The 27,806-nt window shown below is 40.7% G+C and overlaps 1 protein-coding gene across 1 annotated transcript; it reads right to left on the bottom strand.

Moving 5' to 3' along the window:
• Window positions 1–522: 522 nt before the first annotated feature.
• Window positions 523–27,518, bottom strand: LOC142202441 (TLC domain-containing protein 4-like). The gene is made up of 7 exons (XM_075272545.1): window positions 27,409–27,518; window positions 22,400–22,809; window positions 16,361–16,450; window positions 7,368–7,426; window positions 5,602–5,696; window positions 5,080–5,153; window positions 523–1,744 (listed from the first exon to the last, which is right to left on the bottom strand). Exons 2-7 carry the CDS (start codon window positions 22,570–22,572, stop codon window positions 1,438–1,440), a joined length of 798 nt encoding a protein of 265 aa, XP_075128646.1. The 5' UTR covers window positions 22,573–22,809; window positions 27,409–27,518; the 3' UTR covers window positions 523–1,437.
• Window positions 27,519–27,806: the final 288 nt, after the last annotated feature.

Genomic DNA, 27,806 nt, shown 5'->3' with positions numbered 1-27,806 from the left:
TGCCTCATTGAATCTTCTTCTTTCTCGCATCTTGCAGTCCAAAAAGTTGTCCACTAACATTCTCCGAGTAAAGAGGTCATGTGGATATTATGTACATATTATAGAATATTATTATATTACATCTGTTCTGGCTTCTGTAGGGTTAAGCAAGGTTCACACTGTGATTTTGGGACCGAATTTTGACGCGGAATCTGTGTCAGAATCCGGCTCAAAAAACAGCCTCCCATTGAAATCAATGGGAGCCGGTCATTTCCTTTTTCTGCGAGCGGTTTGTTCCCGCTCACGGAAAAAAGAAGCGACCTGCCCTTTCTCCAGGCGGATTCCGCGGCTCATTCCGCCACGGCGTCCGCCTCACGACACCTCCCCATTCATTTGGGCTTAATCCAGAACGGAGTGCAGGCGACCCCGCCACGTACTGAGAAAAGCAGTCACAACTTCCAGCACACACATGGGCAGATAGACAAGCCAATGACCTGGTTACTGAGGACATGAGGCAGAAGAAACATGTAGGTGGATTGGGTTTATTTAAAAAGGACATTTTATATTTCACATTTTATAGATCGTAAATTATTTATTAATATAAAATTCATTGAATCAGGATATTTTCTCTAGAAATCTAGATTTGATCTGTATAAGGTAGGTTATAGGGTAGCGACAGTCCAGCTGACATTATATTACTCCCTACCCCCTCACTATAGAAAACATTAGTACAATCACATGGGTTAGATACCCTATGGAGGAATTCTGAGTTACTAGAAGGGGCTGTCTCTGTCTGGAGGACCTGACATGTCCATGCATTATATGGAGTTCAATGGACATTATGTAATACTTTACTTCTCCTGCGGGGGCACTGTGGGGAAATTGATCACGTGCTGCCAAATTACATCTAAACAGTGGGACAGCCTGTGATTAATTTTGAGGGGAAGAGTACTAACAAAAATAAAAATGGGCATCCCCTTTAAAGTCTACGGTATTAATGGGAGGAGCTTGTGTACATGGGAGTGGCTGTTTGTCATAACTGCATATAGCACCTATCAGATATTTTTGGAGTCTATATATCTGACCTTTTACATCTACTACAATATTGTTTATCCAAGTAGGAAATTTTTACAATCAAAAAGTCATAGGCCCCTATGCATCTCAATTATTCCAGAATATTCTTGAAAAATCAAGAATTTACTAGAAATATTTTCACGTTTCACAATTAAGTAACACTTTTGTTTACTAAGAATGGGACATCTTCTCTGACATTTCGAGGAATCAGACTAAGTGAAGTCATCATCAATCCCCCTTAGGTTGGAATGGTCCACAATATAAGGGCTGCAGTATGGAAACACTATTTGGTATGATCCACGGTGAAAGGCTGCCATTAACATTCTCCTTGGATGTGGCCCCGTCAATCAATGTCACTCGAGTGCTATGGTAGATCACAGGGATTCAGTCGGCATGGTTCCTTGTAGGTTTACCTCCAGGTTTTGATTTTACAACCCGGTAAAATCCCCGAATAATTTTATACATCCAGAATACGTTAAGGATGTCCAAGATCACACAGGACACAATCCATGCTACCTGTGGCCCGATGCCCAGACGGATGTAACCCTCTGTGCCAAATGTGGCAAAAACTTGAGAGTAGTAACTAGGTATCACAGCGATTCGGACAATGAAAAAAACAACAGCCATAGCTAATGCATTAAACATGAAGAGCCGAGAGGATCGTGGCGTATTAATGGCATCAAAAAACCACCTGAAGAAGACAAAATAGAAAGGATGGAATGAGCTGTGACATACCAGATAATGGTGGCATAAGGTGTACTTCTGTACAAGTATATAACTACTATAATACTGCCCCCTATGTACAAGAAAATAATAACTTACTAATGCCTTCCATGTACAAGCATATAACTATTATAAGACCGTCCCTCTATGTACAAGAACATAACTGCTACAATAGTTCCCCTATGTACAAGAATATAACTACTATAATACTGCTCCTATGTACAAGAATATAACTATTATAATACTGCTCCTATGTACAAGAATATAAGTAATATAATACTACTGCTATATACAAGAATATAACTACTATAATACTACCTCCTATGTACAAGAATATAACTACTATAATACTGCCTTATATATACAAGAATATAACTACTATAATACTGCCCCCTATGTACAAGAATATAACTACTATAATACTGCTCCTATGTACAAGAATATAACTACTATAATACTACTCCTATGTACAAGAATATAACTACTATAATACTACCTCCTATGTACAAGAATATAACTACTATAATACTGCTCCTATGTATAAGGATATAACTACTATAATACTACTCCTATGTACAAGAATATAACTACTATAATACTGCCCCCTATGTACAAGAATATAACTACTATAATACTGCTCCTATGTACAAGAATATAACTACTATAATACTACTCCTATGTACAAGAATATAACTACTATAATACTGCTCCTATGTACAAGAATATAACTACTATAATACTACTCCTATGTACAAGAATATAACTACTATAATACTGCTCCTATGTATAAGAATATAACTACTATAATACTGCTCCTATGTACAAGAATATAACTACTATAATACTGCTCCTATGTATAAGAATATAACTACTATAATACTGCTCCTATGTACAAGAATATAACTACTATAGTACTGCTCCTATGTACAAGAATATAACTACTATAATACTGCTCCTATGTACAAGAATATAACTACGATAATACTGCTCCTATGTACAAGAATATAACTACTATAATACTGCTCCTATGTACAAGAATATAACTACGATAATACTGCTCCTATGTACAAGAATATAACTACTATAATACTGCTCCTATGTACAAGAATATAACTACTATAATACTACTCCTATGTACAAGAATATAACTACTATAATACTACTCCTATATACAAGAATATAACTATTATAGTACTGCTCCTATGTATAAGAATATAACTACTATAATACTGCTCCTATATACAAGAATATAACTACTATAATACTGCCCCCTATGTACAAGAATATAACTACTATAATACTGCTCCCTATGTACAAGAATATAACTACTATAATACTGCCCCCTATGTACAAGAATAGAACTACTATAATACTGCCCCCTATGTACAAGAATATAACTATTATAATACTGCTCCTATGTACAAGAATATAAGTAATATAATACTACTGCTATATACAAGAATATAACTACTATAATACTACCTCCTATGTACAAGAATATAACTACTATAATACTGCCTTATATATACAAGAATATAACTACTATAATACTGCCCCCTATGTACAAGAATATAACTACTATAATACTGCTCCTATGTACAAGAATATAACTACTATAATACTACTCCTATGTACAAGAATATAACTACTATAATACTGCCCCCTATGTACAAGAATATAACTACTATAATACTACCTCCTATGTACAAGAATATAACTACTATAATACTGCTCCTATGTATAAGGATATAACTACTATAATACTACTCCTATGTACAAGAATATAACTACTATAATACTGCCCCCTATGTACAAGAATATAACTACTATAATACTACTCCTATGTACAAGAATATAACTACTATAATACTACCTCCTATGTACAAGAATATAACTACTATAATACTGCTCCTATGTACAAGAATATAACTACTATAATACTACTCCTATGTACAAGAATATAACTACTATAATACTGCTCCTATGTATAAGAATATAACTACTATAATACTGCTCCTATGTACGAGAATATAACTACTATAATAATGCTCCCTATGTACAAGAATATAACTACTATAATATTACTCCTATGTACAGGAATATAATTACTATAATACTGCCTCCTATGTACAAGAATATAACTACTATAATAATGCTCCTATGTACAAGAATATAACTACTATAGTACTACTCCTATGTACAAGAATATAACTACTATAATACTGCTCCTATGTACAAGAATATAACTACTATAGTACTGCTCCTATGTACAAGAATATAACTACTATAATACTGCTCCTATGTACAAGAATATAACTACGATAATACTGCTCCTATGTACAAGAATATAACTACTATAATACTACCTCCTATGTACAAGAATATAACTATTATAATACTACTCCTATGTACAAGAATATAACTACTATAATACTACTCCTATATACAAGAATATAACTATTATAGTACTGCTCCTATGTATAAGAATATAACTACTATAATACTACCTCCTATGTACAAGAATATAACTATTATAATACTACTCCTATGTACAAGAATATAACTACTATAATACTACTCCTATATACAAGAATATAACTACTATAGTACTACTCCTATGTACAAGAATATAACTACTATAATACTGCTCCTATGTACAAGAATATAACTACTATAGTACTGCTCCTATGTACAAGAATATAACTACTATAATACTGCTCCTATGTACAAGAATATAACTACGATAATACTGCTCCTATGTACAAGAATATAACTACTATAATACTACCTCCTATGTACAAGAATATAACTATTATAATACTACTCCTATGTACAAGAATATAACTACTATAATACTACCTCCTATGTACAAGAATATAACTATTATAATACTACTCCTATATACAAGAATATAACTATTATAGTACTGCTCCTATGTATAAGAATATAACTACTATAATACTGCCCCCTATGTACAAGAATATAACTACTATAATACTGCTCCTATGTACAAGAATATAACTACTATAATACTGCTCCTATGTACAAGAATATAACTACTATAATACTGCTCCTATGTACAAGAATATAACTACTATAATACTACTCCTATGTACAAGAATATAACTACTATAATACTGCCCCCTATGTACAAGAATATAACTACTATAATACTGCTCCCTATGTACAAGAATATAACTACTATAATACTGCCCCCTATGTACAAGAATATAACTACTATAATACTGCCCCCTATATACAGTAATGGTGTGTGTAGTGAGGATATAACTGGATTCCTCTCACCTTTGATTTACAAATGGAGTTGACAGTTCAGATATCAATCGGAAATTAGCAAAATATGGCAGTACTCCTCGATTCTGTGAAAGAAAATAGAGATATATAGTAGACAGTGATCAGAATATACTGATGTGCTATAATCACATAACCACAAGGCGCCTCCTGTATGAAGATGTTTGATCTATAACGCGGCATATTTGTGAGCATTCTCTATTATATAGTAATGTCACAGCGCCCTCTAGTGTATACACCTTCCTATGCAACAGTATGTAATTTTCTTTTTTGACCAAACCCATAAAGATGGTGGAAATAGTTGCCAAGATGTTATTTTTTTCTACAGGGAGGGGTCCTAATAATTTTAATATATCAGACCCCAATATTGCAAATGCTATTCCTGGATCGCACCATCAATGCCAAGAATGGGGCAAGAACACTGATTTATATAACCCATTTAACTGATGTCATTTTCGGGACAATCCCTTTAAGGCTCCAGTCCTGTGTCAGGGGAGGGGGCAGATCTGTACATACCAGCACGTATCCGTACGCATAGATCACAGCAAAGTGGTGGCAGACCATGTAAGGGTCTCTCATCTCCTTCCAGAAACGAGCAAAAAGCAGCAAATCTAGAAAACATAAAAAAGTATAGGAATGAACTAAAATCTACAAATATTCATAGAAAACATATACAAACTTTATACAAGATAGAAGCTGGGACAGGGAAGAGGACTCTTTAACCAGTCAGTTGATGGGGTATTGGGTGTCCAAAGAATAGGCCATCAATATACTGTATAAGCCCCCGACCCTTTAAGTGGGATCAGCACCGCCCTGTCATATATACAAAGATGGGCCGCTGACCTTCGCACCAGCACCACCGCTACTCAATGTACCTGGACGTGGGCCTCTGCCTCCCGATCCCTTCTAACTAATAATGTGCTGGTACCTCCCTCCCTCCGAGATATCTCAGCCAGTCCCTATCAGGGTCACAGCTATGGGAGGGGGGCAATCACTACCGGGCCCTGAAGCCTTAGAGGGCCCAAAGTCCTGTCTATAACATGAGAAGACATTGGTATTATTGATACCACATGGTAAATGGGGGCCCTATTACATAGTTTGCATTCGGGCCCAGGAGATTCAAATTACGCCTCAGGTCTCCCTCACCCCTTGACATGCGGCCTACTTGATGGACTTGCTCAAAAATAGTCCGCCTCTGGGTACGCAGGTAAAACATATCTATAGTCTCACCGGGGCAAACCAGGTCAGAGATCCCCTGAGGCCCTAGTAAATAGACACATTCCCTAAATTTCGAAACCAGCACAGGCCCTTATCTCTTTTGTCTTCCTGGATACCTTGGACGTAGACTTTAGACTTCTCTGACAAGGCCACCTTTCATGGTGTATGATAAATTAGGAAACGACTTCCATCCTTCTGACAGGCAAAAGAGATCCAAGCGAACCTGCAGGCAATGGCCCAGCTGGCCCTTTGATGCCCTATCCCTGGCTACAAGAGGGTTCTTTAGTTGCCCTATTCTCCGAATAGCAGAAATTCTCCCTCCCCCTCTTCTTTCTTTCTCCTTTTTTTCCATTTTTTTTTTTTATTTTACCTTGTTTTTCTTTGGTTTATGGTTGTTGTTTTTTTTTTAACTTAACTTCTATCTAAGTTTGCTGTTTATAAGGACCTCGAACTTTTGTAACTTTTTGGGAGTTTTGAAAATTTTTTGAAAAACTGTTGTACCAAAACTTTGCTTGGTACAAGGGATAAAACTGTAAATCTAACCGGGGGCTTTTACCATATTCAGAAGAAAGAAGTTTCTATGGAGACATGGAAGGGGTAATTTACTGTACGAGTAACGAGGCTCTTGCCATAGGAGGGGCCTAGGTGGGTGGGTGGAGTCCTGCAGGCTAGCGGAGGATACTACAACCCTCAAGACCACATGTACCACACGTATCTCCTCTGTCTTGGCTGCCATCTGTCCTGAATTTGTAGAGACTGTCTTGGCTTTTCAGAAACAATCTTGGCAAACTTGGACATGGCCAAATCCAAAAAGGGAGTGAGAGGTAGCTTTCAAAATTCCCCAAAAGTGGACAGTCTCACCTAACTTGGTGGTATTCACAGGGTTGGCCCAAGGTAGGACTTAAACATCCCTATCTGACCCATCTACATGTAGGCAAGTAAGTTTTGTATATCACAAGGATCGGGCCTATCAAATCACCCACCGGCCTCGATAATAAGGGAGGACACCAAAACAGGAAACTTTACATTTTTGATATATCCCAATTGTATGATTTTTTTTTTACCATAAACGAGGTAGCCGCAGGTAATGGCAACATTCATTTTCACCTGAAATGGGTCCCCCCTAGAATAAGAACATGATAATTAGATCTTTTAATGCTTAGATTAGGTTGACACTCAAAAAAAAAAAAAAAAAAAAATTTCTTGAAAATGTGCCCAAAATTGTATGTGAGGTCAATAATGATAGAACACGATAAACCACATCACACAGGGCATACAATAATTCTAAAAAATTCAGCAACTACACATAAATGTGATGTTAAGTGTGGACGACATCAAGGAAGTCTATGGACACAGGACAGAGAAGACACCATAGAGTGATGGAAGGGAGCAGAGATAGAGGGTGTGACTTCTGTATGGAGCACTTCCCCTTTAATTTAACTATTTATTCATTTTACTTTACCGATACTGTTATTTCATTTTCTCAAATTGACCCCAATGCAAAATATTCCGGAAATTTTTAGAATTGAAGAGCTCAACGGAAAAATGGCCTAAGTCCAAAAATCAATATTGTGAGAAAAACGAAATTTAAAGTTTTAGCCTAAAGCAAACGGGCATTATTGTGGAATATATCTATCCAATGTAATCAGCTAATGAACACCGTTAATCCTAATCATAAATTGTATTATTTATTTAAAAAAATTGCAGCTTCATGTATAAATATTATTTATTTAATATTATTAATTAATTACTACTATTATTAAACGATGAAGAATAATAATTACCCGCCTCCCTTTTCGGCGCTAAATATGTGCAAAAGTCGATTTAGAGCCTTTTAAACAATAAGACAAAGTTTTTACACTAATATAAACAAAAAACCGGAAGTCACGATTGTATTGGACTTAGGCCATTATTCCATTGAGTGTAAATTCTTCTGCATTGAAATATATGGACTTAGGTCATTAATCCTAGGTACCTTGTAAACCCAATGCATAGAACGAGGTACAAAGAAGCTTTCTAGGTAATAATTTGAAATATGACAAAATGTGGACTTAGGCCATTTTTCTGTTGAGCTCTTCAATTGTATTAACATCTTGCTGACATTCGTATTGAGTTTCAACTGGAACGTTCAACGTTGGTTCTCTCTTCCACTTCTATTCTTGGCATCTTTGGTCTTGCTAAATTCTGTCTGTACATCTAGATTTCCTCTTTTCTGTTTTTGTAACATTTGTCTATCTTCGCCCTTTGTCGCAGACGATTTCTCCAGAAGATTCACCTTCTTTAGTCTATCGGTAAATTATGTGCAGGTCTGATAAATGTCGCTGCACCCAGAAGTGAAATCAAGACATTTATAGTCACCATCCCACATGAAAAATGATGGACCTGTCCAAATCTGTCATTCTAGGGAGAGGAACAAGTGTTCCTATCATTCTATACAAAGGTTCGCATAGCTTGGAGTGAATGTAGTGCCCATGGCGGTACCCCAACCTTGTAAAGAATAAGTGCCCCTATAGAAGTGATCATGTCCCCATATGAAGCAGACAATAGCCAGAATGAAGTCAGATGGACTAGCTGGAAATTTGAGAAAGAATGGGAATACTTTTTCAACTTATATAGATGAGGTATTCATATTGCTCAAAAAATAAGATGCTTCAATTCCCGCTAGGAGTGGTTTTCCTGGCACTTGGAATTTGGGAAGTTTCTTAAGCCTTGAAAAGTAGTCTACCACACACCGCTTTTCGATAGAATTTCCACTCTTCCCTTTTAAGCTGAATTGCGTAACTTTTTTTATGTATTCACTGATTACAGGAGTTTTTAGTAAGGGTTCATGTTGCTCAACAGGCACATGGCCACCTCATGATAGGCTTCGGCATCCAATATAACAACCTTGCCTGCTTTAGTCATTGAGGAGATAGTGATGTTATCTTGTAGCCAGGGGCGTAACTACCGTGGTAGCAGCTGCCACAGGGCCCGGGCCATTAGGGGGCCCGGTGACAGCCGCTACCGCTGCGGTTTTTTTTTTTTTTTTTTTTTTTTAAAAGTCCGTTACGGGCCCCATTCACTTGCCGATCCTGGCTGGGCCGGGATCGGCAAGTGACACCGCGGGGCCCACAGAGGCTATCATTATACTCGGGGGTCTTTGCAGACCCCCGAGTATAATGATCGGCGCACCGGGAGGGGTAAGGTAACATAAAAAACAGTGTTACTTACCTCTCCGCGATCCTGCCAGGCCTCCGTCATTTGTGTCTGACGTCTCTGACGTCACATGACCCAGGCCAGCATCCCGGGTCATGTGACGTCTGACGTCATTAAAGCTGGACAAGAGCGGACAGGACAGCCGACAGGAACAGGTAAGCAACTATCTCTGTTCTTTTAATGGTTTTAATCCCCCGGGTCTCCGATTATTATACTCTGGGGTCTTTTCAGACCCCAGAGTATAATAAATGTTTATAGGTGTCCACAGTGGGACATATGGGGACACTATGGGGGATAATACTGTGTGTGCAGGGGCACTATAGGGGTTAATAATACTGTGTGTGCATTGGACACTATAGGGGTTAATACTGTGTGTGCAGGGGACACTATAGGGGTTAATACTGTGTGTGCAGGGGACACTATTGGGGATAATACTGTGTGCAGGGCTTACTAAGGGACATAATAGAGTGCGGAGGAGGGGGTCAGTCGAGGTCTTACTGTGTGTGCAGGGGACACTATAGGGGTTAATAATGTGTGTGCATTGGACACTATAGGGGTTAATAATACTGTGTGTGCAGGGGACACTATGGGGGATAATACTGTGTGCATTGGACACTATAGGGGTTAATACTGTGTGTGCATTGGACACTATAGGGGTTAATACTGTGTGTAGGGGACACTATAGGGGTTAATACTGTGTGTGCATTGGAAACTATAGGGGTTAATAATACTGTGTGTGCAGGGGACACTATAGGGGTAAATACTGTGTGTGCAGGGGACACTATGGGGGATAATACTGTGTGCATTGGACACTATAGGGGTTAATACTGTGTGTGCATTGGACACTATAGGGGTTAATACTGTGTGTGCATTGGACACTATAGGGGTTAATACTGTGTGTGCATTGGACACTATAGGGGTTAATACTGTGTGTACAGGGGACACTATAGGGGTTAATACTGTGTGTGCAGGGGACACTATAGGGGTTAATACTGTGTGTGCAGGGGACACTATAGGGGTTAATACTGTGTGTGCATTGGACACTATAGGGGTTAATACTGTGTGTGCAGGGGACACTATAGGGGTTAATACTGTGTGTGCATTGGACACTATAGGGGTTAATACTGTGTGTGCAGGGGACACTATTGGGGATAATACTGTGTGCAGGGCTTACTAAGGGACATAATAGAGTGCGGAGGAGGGGGTCAGTCGAGGTCTTTGGCATCGGTTTGGGGAGGGGGGGCCCCATGTCAAAAGTTCGCCACGGGGCCCCGCCATTCCTAGTTACGCCACTGCTTGTAGCGATTTTATTCCATGCCTTCCTACTTGTTGATATTTTATTACTTACCGTATATACTCGAGTATTAGCCGAATTTTTCAGCACAGTTTTTGTCCTGAAAAAGCCCCCCTCGGCTTATACTCGAGTCAATAAGTTAAAATTAGGGGTCTCGGCTTATATTCGGGTCGGCTTATACTCGAGTATATACGGTATCTTGAATACGTTTATTCCTAATATCCCTCACTATACTCACTTACAGGGTTAGCAGTAGAATTTTTTTTTTGATTGGCAAATTTTTTAACCCTTGTAAGGGAAGAGTCAGATTTTAATTTTGCGGTTTTAACTTACAAAGACTCATGTATGGATGATGTCAACCATAAATCTATAACAGAAGACCCAATCCACCTAAATCTGTCCCTCTGGGAAGCTGGATAAATATCTTATTCATTCGTATGTAGCTTAGTAAAGTTTGGGGTGAATGGTTGCCCATTGCGGTACTCCAAATGCTTTGCACATGTTTGACTGCACAGGGTTAAAGTATAAACCATCTTGTAAAACTGAGCTGTAAGCCAGCAGTCACACATGACCCCAGAGGGATATAGACTTCTTATTCTACATAGTTTTCTGCTTACATTGCTTGCTGTCCTGGGCTGACATTTCATACTGTAGAACATTAGATGCTCCCGGCTGGTGATTTCACCTGCACACACCACAATGTTCCCTTGTCACTCTATCCTGGTCCTGATATGCTTTGTATATATTCAATTCCATGTTTTCTATTAGACCATACATCTTCCACACTCATAATACACAAAATAAAATACATATATCAGAGTCATAAGCCAACCCGAATAGAAGCCGAGACCCCTAATTTTACCACAAAAAACTGGGAAAACTTATTGACTCGAGTATAAGCCGAGGAGAGCATGAAAAATGTGCTAAAAAAGTCGGCTTATACTCGAGTATATACGGTACTTTATCTATGGTACGCCCATTTACATGTTTGGGGTACCGCCATGGTGTCCAAATTCACCCCCAACTATGCTAGCCTATATATGAGACAATGATAACATTTATCCATCTCCCCAGAGGGACATATTTGGAGAGATCTGGTCTTCTGGTGTATGGTGCCTTCTACCAACAAGTTTGGGGTGCCGCCATGGGAACTAAATTCACCCCCAGCTATGCTAACCTGTTTACGAAACATTGAGAATGTGTATCCATATTTTTAGAGGAAGAACTCTTTTTGTTCGTATTGGTTGGGGTTAAGGACAAAGTGGGAAATCACGTTTTTGGACCTCACCATTTTAGTAACTGTAGTTACTGTATATCACAAACCTAAAGATTCTAAAGGCTTCACTTTTATGGCTAGTTGACACTGCCCTATATGGCTGAGCAATACCCCAAATGGGCAATTTAGGCAGGTTTGTTACAAGCTCTACAAAGGGTATAGACAATAAATGAAGTAGATGAATCTTCTAGAGGAAGAATTTGCTGCAAAGGGCTATATTATTATTAGACAAATATTACTAAAGACAAAGAGGAAATTCAGATGTTCTCCAGATGGAATTTAATAAGATCAAATCATGCCAAGAACATAAGAAGAAAAGGACATCAACTGGGAATGTTCCAGTTATAGCACAATACAATAGTCTAAGCAACAAGTATATATAATGTCCATGCAACAAAACCGCTGGTTGTAGAAAGCGGGGCCCTAAGAAGGCAGAGGGCCAACTACATAAGAAGAGTGTCAAGTGGCGACAACATGGATGTTTAATATAGACATCCATGTATCATATGATCCAAAAAGTGAAATAAAGAGACTACCATTCTAACCTAGAGAATAAATACAACTGGCAATGTGCGCTCCTCAGGACCAAGCGATGCAACGCGTCAAGGCATACGAATAATCCAAGCTTTTTTAACATGATAACGCGTTTCGGGGTAACAGAACAGAACGTTCAGGAGAATGCACCCCTTCATCATATCAAATCTGTTGCAAAGCAGACAGCTCGTATATTCGTATACCTTGACGTGTTGAATCGCTTGGTCGTGAGGAGCGCACATTGCCTGGGCTTTTGGGAAGCATAGGTTCCAGTTGTGTATATATTCTCTAGTCCAAACGGCTCGTCCATCCGGTGGCCGGTGATCCCAGATGGCTGCAACCCTTGCCTGAGGCCACTTGGGCCGGATACGTGCACCCCTCCCCTGACTGGGTTTGGTGAATTACCCCTTAGTTTGGAGGAAAATGAAGGGGTTGGTTCACCTATTTGGGATAAGAGACAAGTGAGTTTAAGGTACGCACACTTTCCTTGGTTTTCCTAAATGTAGTGTGTGGTGTGTAGTACTATAAAAAACTTTAAGCCAGGAAAACAAATCTCACAAAAAGTAATAAAATAAAGTGTAATTTTATCTTATTTTATCTCTTAAAATGTGGACATGTCTGGCAGAAGAACATAGAAAAATTTTGCCAAAATTTCTGGCTCACAGTTTAGCATTTTAAGTTAGGCCACGCCCCCTTTTCAACAAGCCCAGCCCACACAAATTATTAGAAATTGTCCAAAACGCATAGAGATAGTGCGCATTAGTTTTTACGGCATCTCTACCTCTGCCCATGTCTATCGCTGTTTCCCGTAGTTGTGGGCCTAAGCCCTTGTTCTAGGAATTTGGGAATAGCACCAGACAAGGCGTCTAGATCACTAGGTCAGGAGGACTGGTATTCATTTTGGATTCTGAAATATGAATCACTTTTTTGGTCTGTAGAAGGGGTCGTGTCCACTACTTGTGATTCAAAAGCCGTGGATAGAACAATATCCTAAAAACTTTGGGCCGTTCAGGAATTTTTGGACCCCTGAGCCAAATATTTAGAGGAGATTGGCCGTATGACTTTATCACAGGAAAAAATGGGAAGAGACTCTTGAAATACCTGAGAAAAGAGAAAAATTTGGAGGGTTTCTCTTGACTGGTAATTTTTGGATTCCAAGTGGAAATGCTCTCTAAACAGTAAGTCGCCTTTTTATGAGAGATAAGAGCCCGGTAGCGCAGGCTCCATGTGATATCACCGCCACATCATACAAGGGTCACTAATAGCCACTCGATGGAGTGTAGTGTTTGCCAGCACAGATAACACGTCTTGTAATGTGGAGCCTGGCAATGGCCCAAGGTGCGAAATGTCCATCATGTGGTGACTCATGTGTGAAAGAGAACAGAGGGAGGATGGAATATGGAGCGACAGAAAATCATACAGAAAATATGGATGAGAAGTTTACATCTTTTGGGGATAACCACTGTTTCTGAGTTTAATACCTGTATATGCGGAGTCAGCACTCTGTTAGTGGGTCTCTATTCTGGATCACAGTTAGGACTAGTTTTAGAAGAGGTCAAAGTCGTCAATTGTCCAGAAATCATCTTTCTTTGGGCTCCGCGAGGTAGGGAACCCCTGGAGTAAACTAACTACCTAGTACTCTGAGTGCCCAAGGGTGTAGAGATCTGAATGAGCCGAGAGTCTGATTAAAAGTAGTCATGTCATGAGATAGAGAAGGTAACGATGGTCGGCAGAAGATGGACAAATCAGTTTTTTGTTCCATATTTCCAGTGTATGACTACTTGTAATCAGACTCTTAGCTCATTCAGATCTCTACACCCTTGGATACTCGGAGTACTAAGTACTGAGTTTGTTCTAGGAGTTCCTTACTTCGGGGAGCCCAAAGAAATAATATTCCTGGACAATTGCCTAGTTTGCCACTTTCTAAAACTGTATACTACATCATTTAGTCTATAGCCACCATATACTTATGTAGGGACCTGCACAGTACTCCGAGTATCCAAGGGTGTAGAGATCGGAATGAGCTGAGAGTCTGATTACAAGTAGTCATACACTGGAGATACGGAACAAAAAACTGATTTGTCCATCTTCTGATGACCATTTCTCATGACATGAATGTCCCCATATACCGTAAGTAGATGTATTTTATGGTGGACATCAATCTAAGGGTATGTTCACATGATGATATTTGGAGGGGATTGTGAGTCAGCTCACGCATTTTGCGTTTTGTGGCTGAATCAGTCAGGGAATCAGCGAAAAGTTTGAGCAGGAGGTGTCTTTTTTTTCAGCGCCCAGAAAAAAATGAAAGGCAAACAATCGACAGGCGGAATTTGGAGCTGATTTTGAGGAGGAATCCGTCCCGAAATCTACTCCAAATTCCCTCATGTGAATGACCCCTAAGGGTGTTGCATATCTGACAGAGATCCTGGCGGGGAGTAGAAGTTTTGTTATGGCCTCCTCGGCCCTGAATACGTCCAATGCGTATTCCAGTTCACGGCCTCCATTGACCCGGGAGCTCAGACACAAGATCAAAGGTCTCGTGAGAACATCTTAAGAAGAAGTCTACTGTGACGTCAGTTACATAAAACTAATGTGGAGGGGAACGGGGTCAATCACATTAATATGCTAAATCCGAAAACCATCCCTCTACTGTTGAGACTGTTACCGATACTTTGCTTTTTTGGATACATATCATGCATTAGTCTCCACTCGCATCCAGAGTTGCATTCAAAATTCAGCTGATCGCCTCTGAACATATACAGTCTGTTAAGGGCAATAAGGGTACATTCAGTTGCCAGTCATCAGGGCTGCTGGCCACAGAGGGGTTAAGTGGCAGATCTGAGAGCCGTGACCACATCAGGCCAGATTAACCCACTTCACATAACAAAGGCCTTTGTCATCTCCTACATAAGGGAGCCATTGTGCGCCCTCTGATGGGGACCGCTGTTTGGGTTTAGAGGAGGAAAGGAGATGGAAGAGGGTTCACATGGAACAGCAGAGCTGTGTGAGTGTGGGAATAGTGCAGGCATGGTGGGTGGCCACAGACAGGTATATAGTCTAGTACACAGGATATACAGAGACAATGTGCTGAGAGTCCAGTGGGCGGTCTTACAAATGATTGCTGGCCATACAGAGATAGCTGTCAATCACTGAATAGGACCGCCCACTTGACTCCTAAGCACAGAATGATGAGTAAGTCATTGCATTTTTTCCTACAAAACTGTATATCAGTCTGCTCAGCTCCTCCTGCTCTATAACATCCTGTATACAGATTAGACTGAATTTTCATTGTGACAGATTCCCTACATATACATCCTATATAATGTACACGTTCCACAGTACATACACTCTATGTATCCTTGTGCCTCACCTATACTTATCTATAGACTGCTGTGTCATCCATGATCAATACGAACCTGATCTGCCATCAGAGCAGAATAGTGACCTTAACCTTGTACTATGACTCTTGTGCTCCAGATAAGTGTTCACAATAAGTCATCAGTTACACAATAGTGAACGTTTGACTGCAAACGCATATAGGAATATGTCCAATACATGTAACATCTAACAATGGGAATATAGACTGCAGTCACCTACATTGTGGGGCTATCCATACATCATACTAATATTATATACCCCACAACCATACACAAATAAAGAATCAATAGAAATACAACCAATGAGGGAAAGGAAGAAGAAATCATAAAGATTACATGAACAATTCGTGAACACACGTATAGCAGTGATATTATATTTACCATATGGGATCTGCATTCACTGCGTCATCATACACCAAGATATAGAGGCAGAAAGAACCGACAATCAGAGCGTGAATCGATGAGACAATCCTATAAAAAGAGGAAAGATAATAACATATTAGTAGGTTACTATAATAATAAGGGGTAATAAGAGGGTCAGGAGCCGGGTTACTGTAATAAGATGTTACAGGGTAATAAGAGGGTCAGGAGCCGGGTTACTGTAATAAGATGTTACAGGGTAATAAGAGGGTCAGGAGCCGGGTTACTGTAATAAGATGTTACAGGGTAATAAGAGGATCAGGAGCCGGGTTACTGTAATAAGATGTTACAGGGGTAATAAGAGGATCAAGAGCCGGGTTACTGTAATAAGATGTTACAGGGTAATAAGAGGATCAGGAGCCGGGTTACTGTAATATGATGTTACAGGAGGTAATAAGAGGGTCAGGAGCCGGGTTACTGTAATAAGATGTTACAGGGTAATAAGAGGATCAGGAGCCGGGTTACTGTAATAAGATGTTACAGGGTAATAAGAGGATCAGGACCCGGGTTACTGTAATAAGATGTTACAGGAGGTAATAAGAGGGTCAGGAGCCGGGTTACTGTAATAAGATGTTACAGGAGGTAATAAGAGGGTCAGGAGCCGGGTTACTGTAATAAGATGTTACAGGGTAATAAGAGGATCAGGAGCCGGGTTACTGTAATATGATGTTACAGGGGTAATAAGAGGGTCAGGAGCCAGGTTACTGTAATAAGATGTTACAGGGTAATAAGAGGATCAGGAGCCGGGTTACTGTAATATGATGTTACAGGAGGTAATAAGAGGGTCAGGAGCCGGGTTACTGTAATAAGATGTTACAGGGTAATAAGAGGATCAGGAGCCGGGTTACTGTAATATGATGTTACAGGGGTAATAAGAGGATCAAGAGCCGGGTTACTGTAATAAGATGTTACAGGGTAATAAGAGGATCAGGAGCCGGGTTACTGTAATATGATGTTACAGGAGGTAATAAGAGGGTCAGGAGCCGGGTTACTGTAATAAGATGTTACAGGGTAATAAGAGGATCAGGAGCCGGGTTACTGTAATATGATGTTACAGGGGTAATAAGAGGGTCAGGAGCCGGGTTACTGTAATAAGATGTTACAGGAGGTAATAAGAGGGTCAGGAGCCGGGTTACTGTAATAAGATGTTACAGGGTAATAAGAGGATCAGGAGCCGAAATACTGTAATAAGATGTTACAGGGGTAATAAGAGGGTCAGGAGCCGGGTTACTGTAATAAGATGTTACAGGGTAATAAGAGGATCAAGAGCCGGGTTACTGTAATAAGATGTTACAGGGTAATAAGAGGATCAGGAGCCGAAATACTGTAATAAGATGTTACAGGGTAGTAAGAGGATCAAGAGCCGGGTTACTGTAATAGGATGTTACAGAGTAATAAGTGGATCAGGAGCCGGGTTACTGTAATAAGATGTTACAGGGGTAATAAGAGGATCAGGAGCCGGGTTACTGTAATAAGATGTTACAGGCTAGTAAGAGGATCAGGAGCCGGGTTACTGTAATAAGATGTTACAGGGGTAATAAGAGGATCAGGACCCGGGTTACTGTAATAAGATGTTACAGGGGTAATAAGAGGATCAGGAGCTGGGTTACTGTAATAAGATGTTACAGAGGAATAAGAGGATCAGGAGCCGGGTTACTGTAATAAGATGTTACAGGGGTAATAAGAGGATCAGGAGCCAGGTTACTGTAATAAGATGTTACAGGGTAATAAGAGGATCAGGAGCCGGGTTACTGTAATGATGTTACATGGGTAATAAGAGGGTCAGGAGCCGGGTTACTGTAATAAGATGTTACAGGGTAATAAGAGGATCAGGAGCCGGGTTACTGTAATAAGATGTTACAGGGGTAATAAGAGGATCAAGAGCCGGGTTACTGTAATAAGATGTTACAGGGTAATAAGAGGATCAGGAGCCGGGTTACTGTAATATGATGTTACAGGAGGTAATAAGAGGGTCAGGAGCCGGGTTACTGTAATAAGATGTTACAGGGTAATAAGAGGATCAGGAGCCAGGTTACTGTAATAAGATGTTACAGGAGGTAATAAGAGGGTCAGGAGCCGGGTTACTGTAATAAGATGTTACAGGAGGTAATAAGAGGGTCAGGAGCCGGGTTACTGTAATAAGATGTTACAGGGTAATAAGAGGATCAGGAGCCGGGTTACTGTAATATGATGTTACAGGGGTAATAAGAGGATCAGGAGCCAGGTTACTGTAATAAGATGTTACAGGAGGTAATAAGAGGGTCAGGAGCCGGGTTACTGTAATAAGATGTTACAGGAGGTAATAAGAGGGTCAGGAGCCGGGTTACTGTAATAAGATGTTACAGGGTAATAAGAGGATCAGGAGCCGGGTTACTGTAATATGATGTTACAGGGGTAATAAGAGGGTCAGGAGCCGGGTTACTGTAATAAGATGTTACAGGGTAATAAGAGGATCAAGAGCCGGGTTACTGTAATAAGATGTTACAGGGTAATAAGAGGATCAGGAGCCGGGTTACTGTAATATGATGTTACAGGAGGTAATAAGAGGGTCAGGAGCCGGGTTACTGTAATAAGATGTTACAGGGTAATAAGAGGATCAGGAGCCGGGTTACTGTAATATGATGTTACAGGGGTAATAAGAGGGTCAGGAGCCGGGTTACTGTAATAAGATGTTACAGGAGGTAATAAGAGGGTCAGGAGCCGGGTTACTGTAATAAGATGTTACAGGGTAATAAGAGGATCAGGAGCCGAAATACTGTAATAAGATGTTACAGGGGTAATAAGAGGGTCAGGAGCCGGGTTACTGTAATAAGATGTTACAGGGTAATAAGAGGATCAAGAGCCGGGTTACTGTAATAAGATGTTACAGGGTAATAAGAGGATCAGGAGCCGAAATACTGTAATAAGATGTTACAGGGTAGTAAGAGGATCAAGAGCCGGGTTACTGTAATAGGATGTTACAGAGTAATAAGTGGATCAGGAGCCGGGTTACTGTAATAAGATGTTACAGGGGTAATAAGAGGATCAGGAGCCGGGTTACTGTAATAAGATGTTACAGGCTAGTAAGAGGATCAGGAGCCGGGTTACTGTAATAAGATGTTACAGGGGTAATAAGAGGATCAGGACCCGGGTTACTGTAATAAGATGTTACAGGGGTAATAAGAGGATCAGGAGCTGGGTTACTGTAATAAGATGTTACAGAGGAATAAGAGGATCAGGAGCCGGGTTACTGTAATAAGATGTTACAGGGGTAATAAGAGGATCAGGAGCCAGGTTACTGTAATAAGATGTTATAAGGTAATAAGAGGATCAGGAGTCGGGTTACTGTAATAAGATGTTACAGGGTAATAAGAAGATCAGGAGCCGGGTTACTGTAATAAGATGTTACAGGGTAATAAGAGGATCAGGAGTCGGGTTACTGTAATACGATGTTACAGGGTAATAAGAGGATCAGGAGTCGGGTTACTGTAATAAGATGTTACAGGGTAATAAGAGGATCAGGAGCCGGGTTACTGTAATAAGATGTTACAGGGTAATAAGAGGATCAGGAGCCGGGTTACTGTAATAAGATGTTACAGGCTAATAAGAGGATCAGGAGCCGGGTTACTGTAATAAGATGTTACAGGGTAATAAGAGGATCAGGAGCCGGGTTACTGTAATAAGATGTTACAGGGTAATAGGAGGATCAGGAGCCGGGTTACTGTAATAAGATGTTACAGGGTAATAAGAGGATCAGGAGCCGGGTTACTGTAATAAGATGTTACAGGGTAATAAGAGGATCAGGAGTCGGGTTACTGTAATAAGATGTTACAGGGGTAATAAGAGGATCAGGAGCTGAGTTACTGTAATAAGATGTTACACTGGGGTAATAAGAGGATAAGGAGCCGGGTTACTGTAATAAGATGTTACAAGGTAATAAGAGGATCAGGAGTCGGATTACTGTAATAAGATGTTACAGGGGTAATAAGAGGATCAGGAGCTGAGTTACTGTAATAAGATGTTACACTGGGGAAATAAGAGGATCAGGAGCTGGGTTACAGTAATAAGATGTTACTGGGGAAATAAGAGGATCAGGAGCCGGGTTACTGTAATAAGATGTTACAGGGGTAATAAGAGGATCAGGAGTCGGGTTACTGTAATAAGATGTTACAGGGTAATAAGAGGATCAGAAGCCGGGTTGCTGTAATAAGATGTTACAGGGTAATAAGAGGATCAGGAGACGGGTTACTGTAATAAGATGTTACAGGGTAATAAGAGGATCAGGAGCCGAGTTACTGTTATAAGATGTTACAGGAGTAATAAGAGGATCAGGAGCCGGGTTACTGTAATACAATGTTACAGGGGTAATAAGAGGGTCAGGAGCCGGGTTACTGTAATAAGATGTTACAGGGTTATAAGAGGATCAGGAGCCGAGTTACTGTAATAAGATGTTACACTGGGGTAATAAGAGGACCAGGAGCCGGGTTACTGTAATACGATGTTACAGGGGTAATAAGAGGGTCAGGAGCCGGGTTACTGTAATAAGGTATTACAGGGTAATAAGAGGATCAGGAGCCGCGTTACTGTAATAAGGTATTACAGGGTAATAAGAGGATCAGGAGCCGCGTTACTGTAATAAGATGTTATAGGGTAATAAGAGGATCAGGAGCCGGGTTACAGTAATAAGATGTTACAGGGTAATAAGAGGATCAGGAGCCGGGTTACTGTAATAAGATGTTACATGGTAATAAGAGGATCAGGAGCCGGGTTACTGTAATAAGATGTTACCGGGTAATAAGAGGATCAGGAGCCGGGTTACTGTAATAAGATGTTACAGGGTAATAAGAGGATCAGGAGCCGGGTTACTGTAATAAGATGTTACAGGGGTAATAAGAGGATCAGGAGCCGGGTTACTGTAATAAGATGTTACAGGGTAATAAGAGGATCAGGATCCGGGTTACTGTAATAAGATGTTACAATGTAATAAAAGGATCAGGAGCCGGGTTACTGTAATAAGATGTTACAGGGGTAATAAGAGGATCAGGAGCTGAGTTACTGTAATAAGATGTTACACTGGGGAAATAAGAGGATCAGGAGTCGGGTTACTGTAATAAGATGTTACAGGGGTAATAAAAAGGAGCAGGAGCCGGGTTACTGTAATAAGATGTTACAGGGTAATAAGAGGATCAGGAGCCGGGTTACTGTAATAAGATGTTACAGGGTAATAAGAGGATCAGGAGCCGAGTTACTGTAATAAGATGTTACAGGAGTAATAAGAGGATCAGGACCCGGGTTACTGTAATACGATGTTACAGGGGTAATAAGAGGGTCAGGAGCCGGTTTACTGTAATAAGATGTTACAGGGTAATAAGAGGGTCAGGAGCCGGGTTACTGTAATAAGATGTTACAGGGTTATAAGAGGATCAGGAGCCGAGTTACTGTAATACGATGTTACTGGGGTAATAAGATTTTCAGGACCGGGTTACTGTAATAAGATGTTACAGGGTAATAAGAGGATCAGGAGCTGGGTTACTGTAATAAGATGTTACAGGGGTAATAAGAGGATCAGGAGCCGGGTTACTGTAATAAGATGTTACAGGGGTAATAAGAGGATCAGGAGCCGGGTTACTGTAATAAGGTATTACAGGGTAATAAGAGGATCAGGAGCCGCGTTACTGTAATAAGGTATTACAGGGTAATAAGAGGATCAGGAGCCGCGTTACTGTAATAAGATGTTATAGGGTAATAAGAGGATCAGGAGCCGGGTTACTGTAATAAGATGTTACAGGGTAATAAGAGGATCAGGAGCCGGGATACTGTAATAAGATGTTACCGGGTAATAAGAGGATCAGGATCCGGGTTACTGTAATAAGATGTTACAATGTAATAAAAGGATCAGGATCCGGGTTACTGTAATAAGATGTTACAGGGTAATAAGAGGATCAGGAGCCGGGTTACTGTAATAAGGTATTACAGGGTAATAAGAGGATCAGGAGCCGGAATATTGTAATAAGATGTTACCTGGAGTCCCATTCTAGTTGCTTGCCATAGCTGAGTTTCTTGTAGCTGTTAGACAGTTTTGGTGAGATTCTAGGACTGATGATAGAAAAAAGAAACTGGAAGAAAAGAAAACTGCCAGCAACCACACAGTAACTAATAAATACACTGTCCTCCATCTTTGCTCCAATAACCATATGGACAGAATAGTAGAGTCATCTGGATATAATGAATGGGTTAATAATCCATGAGGCAGTAGCGGTAAATCCAGCACTTTTGTGTTGCTTGTATTATCCAGATAATGATGCTTTGGAGACGTTGTGGTAGATGCTCCACAGGTTCACAGTAATGTAAGAATTTAGATCCTTAAAGTTCTCAGGATGTGTAGAGCTGCTGGAAGATCACACATTCTGGAGTAGACATGTCCTCGAAGTCTATAAGGAAGAAAACAAGAGTTAATTGTTGTATAAACATTAAAGGCGTTGTCTAGTTTCTAAGCTTGATGGGCTATCTTTAGCTCTGCACCGCAGATCACCGGTACCGAGACAACAAGGGAGAGCCATAGAAAGTGTAGTAGTGAGAGTAGTTATTGCAGCACTGCCCTATACACTCCAATAGAGCAGTGTCCTAATGAGCAAGATCTATCACCCTATAATGAGAAGACATCAAATATAAAGGAGAATCTATCACTAATACAAACCAAGGTAACATAACGTGTCCAGTGTGCCTGCAGCTGTGACATTGATCTACATGTATACGTGTCCATTTACTGTACTTTGAGCTGCAATATCACTAACATTTGATCCACCTCTGTCCTGACCTATGTACAGACCGATCACAGACAGCGAAAAGTCCTCAAAATTCAAGAAAAATTCTCCTGATCCTCTTATTACCCTGTAACATCTTATTACAGTAACCCGGCTCCTGATCCTCTTATTACCCTGTAACATCTTATTACAGTAACCCGGCTCCTGATCCTCTTATTACCCCAGTGTAACATCTTATTACAGTAACCCGGCTCCTGATCCTCTTATTACCCTGTAACATCTTATTACAGTAACCCGGCTCCTGATCCTCTTATTACCTGTAACATCTTATTACAGTAACCCGGCTCCTGATCCTCTTATTACCCCTGTAACATCTTATTACAGTAACCCGGCTCCTGATCCTCTTATTACCCCTGTAACATCTTATTACAGTAACCCGGCTCCTGATCCTCTTATTACCCTGTAACATCTTATTACAGTAGCCCAGCTCCTGATCCACTTATTACCCTGTAACATCTTATTACAGTATCCCGGCTCCTGATCCACTTATTACCCTGTAACATCTTATTACAGTAACCCGGCTCCTGATCCTCTTATTACCCCTGTAACATCTTATTACAGTAGCCCAGCTCCTGATCCACTTATTACCCTGTAACATCTTATTACAGTATCCCGGCTCCTGATCCACTTATTACCCTGTAACATCTTATTACAGTAACCCGGCTCCTGATCCTCTTATTACCCTGTAACATCTTATTACAGTAACCCGGCTCCTGATTCTCTTCTTACCCTGTAACATCTTATTACAGTATCCCGGCTCCTGATCCACTTATTACCCTGTAACATCTTATTACAGTAACCCGGCTCCTGATCCTCTTATTACCCTGTAACATCTTATTACAGTAACCCGGCTCCTGATCCTCTTATTACCCTGTAACATCTTATTACAGTATCCTGGCTCCTGATCCACTTATTACCCTGTAACATCTTATTACAGTAACCCGGCTCCTGATCCTCTTATTACCCTGTAACATCTTATTACAGTAACCCGGCTCCTGATTCTCTTCTTACCCTGTAACATCTTATTACAGTAACCCGGCTCCTGATCCTCTTATTACCCTGTAACATCTTATTACAGTAACCCGGCTCCTGATCCTCTTATTAGCCTGTAACATCTTATTACAGTAACCCGGCTCCTGATCCTCTTATTACCCTGTAACATCTTATTACAGTAACCCGGCTCCTGATCCTCTTATTACCCTGTAACATCTCATTACAGTAACCCAGCTCCTGATTCTCTTATTACCCTGTAATCTCTTATTACAGTAACCCGGCTCCTGATCCTCTTATTACCCTGTAACATCTTATTACAGTAACCCGGCTCCTGATCCTCTTATTACCCTGTAACATCTTATTACAGTGACCCGGCTCCTGATCCTCTTATTACCCTGTAACATCTTATTACAGTAACCCGGCTCCTGATCCTTTTATTACCCCTGTAACATCTTATTACAGTAACCCGGCTCCTGATCCTCTTCTTACTCTGTAACATCTTATTACAGTAACCCGGCTCCTGATCCTCTTATTACCCTGTAACATCTTATTACAGTGACCCGGCTCCTGATCCTCTTATTACCCTGTAACATCTTATTACAGTAACCCGGCTCCTGATCCTTTTATTACCCCTGTAACATCTTATTACAGTAACCCGGCTCCTGATCCTCTTCTTACTCTGTAACATCTTATTACAGTAACCCGGCTTCTGATTCTCTTCTTACCCTGTAACATCTTATTACAGTGACCCGGCTTCTGATTCTCTTCTTACCCTGTAACATCTTATTACAGTGACCCGGCTCCTGATTCTCTTCTTACCCTGTAACATCTTATTACAGTAACCCGGCTCCTGATCCTCTTATTACCCTGTAACATCTTATTACAGTAACCCGGCTCCTGATCCTCTTATTACCCTGTAACATCTTATTACAGTAAACCGGCTCCTGATCCTCTTATTACCCTGTAACATCTTATTACAGTAACCCGGCTCCTGATCCTCTTATTACCCTGTAACATCTTATTACAGTATCCCGGCTCCTGATCCTCTTATTACCCTGTAACATCTTATTACAGTAACCCGGCTCCTGATCCTCTTATTACCCTGTAACATCTTATTACAGTAACCCGGCTCCTGATCCTCTTATTATCCTGTAATATCTTATTACAGTAACCCGGCTCCTGATCCTCTTATTACCCTGTAACATCTTATTACAGTAAACCGGCTCCTGATCCTCTTATTACCCCTGTAACATCTTATTACAGTAACCCGGCTCCTGATCCTCTTATTACCCTGTAACATCTTATTACAGTATCCCGGCTCCTGATCCTCTTATTACCCTGTAACATCTTATTACAGTAAACCGGCTCCTGATCTTCTTATTACCCCTGTAACATCTTATTACAGTAACCCAGCTCCTGATCCTCTTATTACCATTCTGGAATTTTAGAACTGATGACAAATTCTTTGGATACACATGTAATGTCACATAATATTGGGGCATAAGTATATTAATTGCCATCCCCAGGACTGTCCCAAATCTTCTTGGAATATTCATTTTTGCCTCGGTTTGGGCAAATACTATTCACTTTTGTCACGTGAAGTTCTGGTAAGTTTTGCTCCTTTTGGGGCTGGGACATGCTGACATGTTGTTAAATATGATATTAGATTAGTGAGGGTCCATTACCTGGCACCGCCATAGATCAGTTGTTGGAAGTGGTCTCGGAGCTCAGTGTGACTCTTCACAGGTCAGTGACTTCACACTCTATGGTAATATGGCCTGCTTGCCGCTCAGTACCATTCTTGCTTATCCCCATACGCTGCTTCTTCAAACCCTACATTGATATCATTTGTCTTACTACACCCCATATACCGCCCCCACAAACATATATTGAAATCTATGGAGTTTCCAGAATAGTGCGATATTACGGTATTACATCTCAGTCACCGTCTTCTTACATAGGCTTATAAAAAAGGAAAGCCCCCTTAAAGGGATTTTCCATTTTAATAACTCTCTGCTTGCTGTCAATTAAAGGGGTTTTCCAAGACTAAGCAATTGGGATAGATCATCAATATCATATTGAAGATTCCATGAGGATTGAGCAATTGCCACTTTATCTTCTCACGTGATATTTTCACATGGCCATACTGCAGCTCAGTCCCATTCAAATGAATGGGGCTGAGCTGCAATACCGAGCACAGCCATTATAGAATATATGGCACTGTGTCGAGTAAGGAGTGATGAAGCTGCAGCGCCTGTCTGAATGCAACTCATCGATTGGAATCCCAATAGTCAGACCCCATCAATCTAGCATGGAGGACCTAGTCTAAGGATACTTCATCAATGCATGTAAAATTAACATATTGCGTAACGCCCTCAGTGTAATAGAAAGTTACGGAATATTTTTTAAGTTCCATAGAACTTAAATGTCTGGTTTCTTTCAAAAAACAGCGCCCCACCTGTCCACAGGCTGTGTGCGGTATTGCATCTTGGCTTTATTTGGTTCAAAGTATGTAAATGATGCGATTTCTAAAACCGTTGCGTTATTGTATATCGCAGCGTGTCAAATTATACTTACGGAAACGCCGTCTCCTGATTTCCGTATAATAGGGACAGAGAGGAAAACCCTGTGGACTCTGTATGAAAGCGCTGCGGAAAGAACCGTAATGGGTTTCCGTGGCGGTCTTTTTCGCCGCGGTTCACAACGTGGGACCTCAGTCTCACGTACAAGCAGAGGTTCCAATCTTGTAGAGCCCTATAACCCTGTTCACACCATCACCCTGACTATAATGGACGCCTTCATGCTGAGCTGGATCCATTGTCTATATAATAGGGCCGCTCGGGATTTGCTCTATTCTATTCCTGCCCCCTCCCCCCATGCAGCTCCTGATAATCAATGTGAACACAGCCCAATACTTCTCACCAGTCTGCACATTAACAGCACACAATCACCCCGTCCTGTTTGTTACAATGTATCAGCACAGCCAAGACTGGATGCGACTGTAACAAACCTTCAGCTGTTGACGTATCAGATCTGTAAAGCGTTTTCAGCTGCGACAAAGTTTCCATTCAGCGACAGCAAGCAGAAAGCCTACACATGTGGAACGCGACAGAAAGTCTATGCAGCTTTAGTAAGTTTAGTGTAGAGTGGTGCAGATGTTTATGTATGCTACTCACACACAGCTGGGGGGCCGCACAGGCTGGAGGGGCTTACCGGTCGTAGAGCTGTGACCCTCGAGCTGCCAGGCTGGACACTGACCCATGATCTCCTGCCCACCCCGGGGTAAGAACTTGTATCCCTGCGCTTCTACTGGAGCAACACGTCAACAGCTGCCTGCACCGCCCCGCCCACTTATGCCTGCTATTTAACTAACCCCGCCCATTGCCTCAGGGCCACGCCCCTTACTGGGAGTAACTCCAATTGTTGTGTCCCAACTTGTTGTTGTGTGATGGATTAACCCTCCGCTCTCCAGAGCTTGCGGGAGTTTTTTTTGTTAACCCTTTAAGGCTGCAGCAACATTTTGCCTGAATCCGCCATAACAGTTGTATATGGCAAGTAGTGCGGCTTGTGTGAGGGCTTGTGTTTTGTGGGATGAGTTGTATTTTTTATTA

The sequence above is a fragment of the Leptodactylus fuscus genome, chromosome 5 (assembly GCF_031893055.1).
Source record: "Leptodactylus fuscus isolate aLepFus1 chromosome 5, aLepFus1.hap2, whole genome shotgun sequence".
Lineage (NCBI taxonomy): Eukaryota > Metazoa > Chordata > Amphibia > Anura > Leptodactylidae > Leptodactylus > Leptodactylus fuscus.
This window is presented reverse-complemented; position numbering and strand designations above follow the sequence as displayed.

Excerpts from the sequence above, each read along its gene's own strand:
- LOC142202441 (XM_075272545.1), bottom strand. The coding sequence starts at position 22,572 with ATGGTTATTGGAGCAAAGATGGAGGACAGTGTATTTATTAGTTACTGT. Across the intron at positions 16,451-22,399 it reads CAACTAGAATGGGACTCCAG|GATTGTCTCATCGATTCACG; the intron begins GTAACATCTTAT and ends CTCTTTTTATAG. Across the intron at positions 5,154-5,601 it reads ATGCGTACGGATACGTGCTG|AATCGAGGAGTACTGCCATA; the intron begins GTATGTACAGAT and ends TTTCTTTCACAG.